At 45.2% G+C, this 3796-nt stretch overlaps 1 protein-coding gene across 1 annotated transcript in view; it reads right to left on the reverse strand.

The window, feature by feature from the left end:
• Window positions 1-2963: 2963 nt before the first annotated feature.
• Window positions 2964-3796, reverse strand: part of fam20b (FAM20B glycosaminoglycan xylosylkinase) — a 10847-nt gene continuing 10014 nt past the window's right edge. Inside the window, exon 9 of the mRNA XM_076039304.1 lies at window positions 2964-3796. This exon is cut by the window's right edge and continues 149 nt beyond it. Within this exon, the coding sequence (XP_075895419.1) occupies window positions 3714-3796 (83 nt within the window). The 3' untranslated portion in view covers window positions 2964-3713.

Genomic DNA, 3796 nt, shown 5'->3' on the forward strand with positions numbered 1-3796 from the left:
TATTTATTTAACAGAATAAAACGAAAGCTAATTGCAACAGAACACTACAGCCTATATCTGTAATATTGGCTGCCACTGGTGTGTGCGAGTGCATGACTGTATATGTGAGTGTTGCCAGCGAACTAAGCATAACAAAATAGTTGGTGAGCTGCAGGATCCAGCCGGTGCATGGCGGGCCGCTGGCAACAGCGCAGCAGCAGAGCAGTTGGGCAGCAGAGAGGCAGTGACGCAGAGACGCGGAGAGGGAATAGGTGAGCGCTGCAGGTGTTTTATTCACGTGGTCCCGCCCTCTCGGAAGTACGCACACCAGGAGCACATGAGCGATCAGGCTGCAAGCGAGAGAGAGAGATAGAGGGAGAAAGAGCGAGAGAGAGGGAGCGACTGTGTGCACACGCACGAACAACATGTGCGATTTACACATCTTGGCAAAATTATTTTTCTTGTGGCACGTTTTACACGTTTGGCGAATAGCAGGATATCTCTTAGTTTCATGTTTAAAGCCACATCTGTTGCAACTTGACTCATTTTGTTAAGGCCTGCCTGTGCGGGCTTTAGTTTTGTTGTCTTTTGGTCTGAGAGCCCTCCGTCAGTGCTCTAACTTGAGTGGTTGTAATCTCACTTGCACGGCAGATATCACTAGCTTTATCAAGCGTTAGATCTGGTTCTCTTAACAGTCTGCCTCTCACTTGGTCATTGGTTACGCCACAAACAATTCTGTCACGTACGAGGGAATCATGCAACTCTCCAAATTCACAGTCTTTGGCTTTGTTCTCTAAATCCGTGACGTATGAATCAATGGACCCTGGCTGTTTCTGAGCTCATGTGAAGAACATATGCCGTATATAAGATACATTTTTTTCGGGGCTCGCAATAGTCCTGAAACTTCCTCTTGAGCATGGCTATTTTGTCCCAAAGACGAAGGTATTACATACTTTGATTGCCTCCTCTTCTGTGACGTGAAGAAAAGTTGCACATTGCACCTTCTCGGATTTTTCCGCGATGCCGCTCACAGTACGGAAAAGCTTGAGGCGCTGAATGCAGCTTCTCCAATTTTCGGCAAGATTGCCTTGCAGAATCAAATGCGGTGGAGGTTGAAATTGCGCCAGTCTCTTCTTCTGCTTTAACTTCTGACACCATGTTATATGGACAAGGCTTGACAACCGAGTTCCATTGCGTACATCATTTGCTGACTCACGTGCATCAACTTTCAGTCAAATCAAAACCACCAACACTTCCGTATATCGACATCAATAACTATGGGTACCTGTAAGGCACAAACACTTAATACATTACAGTCATGGTGACTCGTTGAATCGGAGCTCGATAACGGGGATCTATTTAAGGAAGCCGCGTGCGTGCACTTATCCATGATGGGTTATACCTGGCTATGTGAATTCATGAAGTCATTCACCTCCTGAATGGTTTTTGTTCAACCAATTAAGCCGACACACGTGTTGTGGATTGGTTGAACGATGCTTAGGGGCCGTTTACAAGATTTTTTTAAGCGCACATTTTCGAAACCACACAAAGCCATATTTCATCTCTCTCGCAATCTGCTACAAGATACTGACAAATATGAAGTACACGAAAATGACTGAATTGGTGTTTTGCGGTATTTTATTGTGAAAATGTCTTTATTCTGAAAATTGACCAGATTTTTTTCTTTCTTCTTTGAGCGACTTCCTGTCCAATTGACATGGATCACTCGCGGCTAAATGCACGAAATAGAGCAGACGCCGAAACGATAAATGCATGGCACGAGCGGCGAGGGGAGGCGCGCACCGCTTCGCGTCTGGTGTGAACCACGACTTTGGTTAACAAGGGCGCCGAATGGAAGAGGTCTCCGCTTCGCGATGCGTCGCAGTGAAGCGCGGCTTCCGCGTCCAGTGTGGACCGGGCCCGCTGCCCGACGTGGTTGTTGTACTGAGTGGTCGTCTGCACCTCACGGCCGCTCAGGTTGTGGGGAGGTGGAGGGGTTTAGAGCTTTTCCAAAAAATATAATTTCCGGCATTCACACTAACCCAGGCAGGCAGGCGTTTTCCAAGAAAGAAAAAAAAAAAATCCACCCTGAAGAGCGTTTTCAGAAAAAATAGTTTTGGTCTGTGTGGTTTCGGTGAAAACGCAAGGCCAAACCGCATAAATATTTGTGTGATTTCAGTGAATCCGGTATTCGTGAAATTGGCCCCTTAGTTACTTATTAGACTTAGACTTTTTATTTATCATTTAAAACTTCTCAGTGTCCATTTAAAAACGAAATTCCGATGCACCAACTACCGATAAAAACCAACAATGACAACACAAAGGAGAAACAACACAGTCAAGTAATAAGGTGCGATGCATAAAGTGCAAATGTGTATGTTAAATGTATTGCATGAGTTGGAGGGTTATTTTGTGTTCAGTAGTCTTATTGTGTGAGGGAAGAAGCTGTTGTAGAACCGCGTAGTCCTGGTCCGTAGACTGCGGAACCTCTTTCCGTATCTTGGATGATGGAATCCTATTTTCAGTGCAACGGGCCCCAGGTTGAAGTATCATTGGGGAGTTTTTGTTTTTTGCGGTACAGAGAAGGCTATCAGTGATGCTGTCTGGAGATATTGGAGGGGCTTTTTTCATAATTAAATTGGACACAGCTGCTTCACTGGCGGCTGAAGTCAGAATGTCTGAGTGTTGGTGGAGATAAAGGGACCTTTACAACTTGGTCTGGGGCTCAGTTTTCTCACGGTCATAAGCTGTAAGGCCAAGGCTTCATGATTCAAACGCAAAGAAAAAGGCACCAACGTTTACTCACAGAAACTTCGCAAAACTCTTAAAGGCCACCCTTTTATTCACCACTATAATCTTGGTATGACCAGTACTCAATCTGACTAATAGGAAAAATATCATTGTGGCAAAAATGAAAGCCCCTTTAAAAGTGAATGTGTAACTACTGCAGAAGTGTCGCACAAAGGATGAGCAGAGAACAAATGTGACAGTTCATTATTTATTCCGAAGATGAACCTGCGGACACGTCTCTTCAAGTCTTTCACATCAGTAGCTTCCACATCCACATGTCACTCTCGCATACGCACAGACAGACGCACACTTAATTGTATTTCATAGTATTATCCACAAATGTATTTTCATTCATCTCATCGTTTTGTCACAAGCTAAATATGTACACTGTAGCTGTTGGGGGGGGGGGGGGGGGGTTGAAGGGGGAAGTAGTGCTGCGTTAATTTACCAGCGATTAAACTTTGATTGGAACAGGGGGAAACAAAAAAAAAAGATTAACTTTTCAAATAACAAAGCACCAACACTTGTTCAATTTCCTTTCCACTTCCTGTGTTTCACATCCTGCTTCGTCACTCCTCCACTGAGTCACCAAAGAAAAATCTTGACTGAGACCAAGGACCTCCGCTCCAGCAGAAGCGTCGTTACAGCCAGTAGCATTGGTTCAAAAGTGTTAACAGAAGACAAGGCTGTCTTGTGTGGAGCTCCTGAGAGCTCGGATTCATTCAATTTGAGTTTGACAAACGTGAGGCTAGACGTTTCCCTTTGGAGAAGCACTCTAGTCGGAGTTCAACAAGACTGAGGCGAAGAGCTGGAGAGAAATCAGTCCTCCATCCGTCCAATCCTTTGGATTTATAATCTCACTGTGTCTGTGATCACCTTCGCCTTCCTCTTCACCGGGGCGCCAAAGTCCCAGTCACTTCTCTCCTGTTGGTCGCCTTTTTTTTTTACGGATGCGGCAGGTTCATTCGGTCCTCTATTAGAGTGTTGTCGGGGCCCTGAGCCTCCAGGCATTGCTTGACGGTCGTTA

This window comes from Nelusetta ayraudi, unplaced genomic scaffold (genome assembly GCF_046127955.1).
Source record: "Nelusetta ayraudi isolate G7.1 ecotype Tasmania unplaced genomic scaffold, CSIRO-AGI_Nayr_v1 ptg000059l, whole genome shotgun sequence".
In the NCBI taxonomy this organism is placed as follows: Eukaryota; Metazoa; Chordata; class Actinopteri; order Tetraodontiformes; family Monacanthidae; genus Nelusetta; species Nelusetta ayraudi.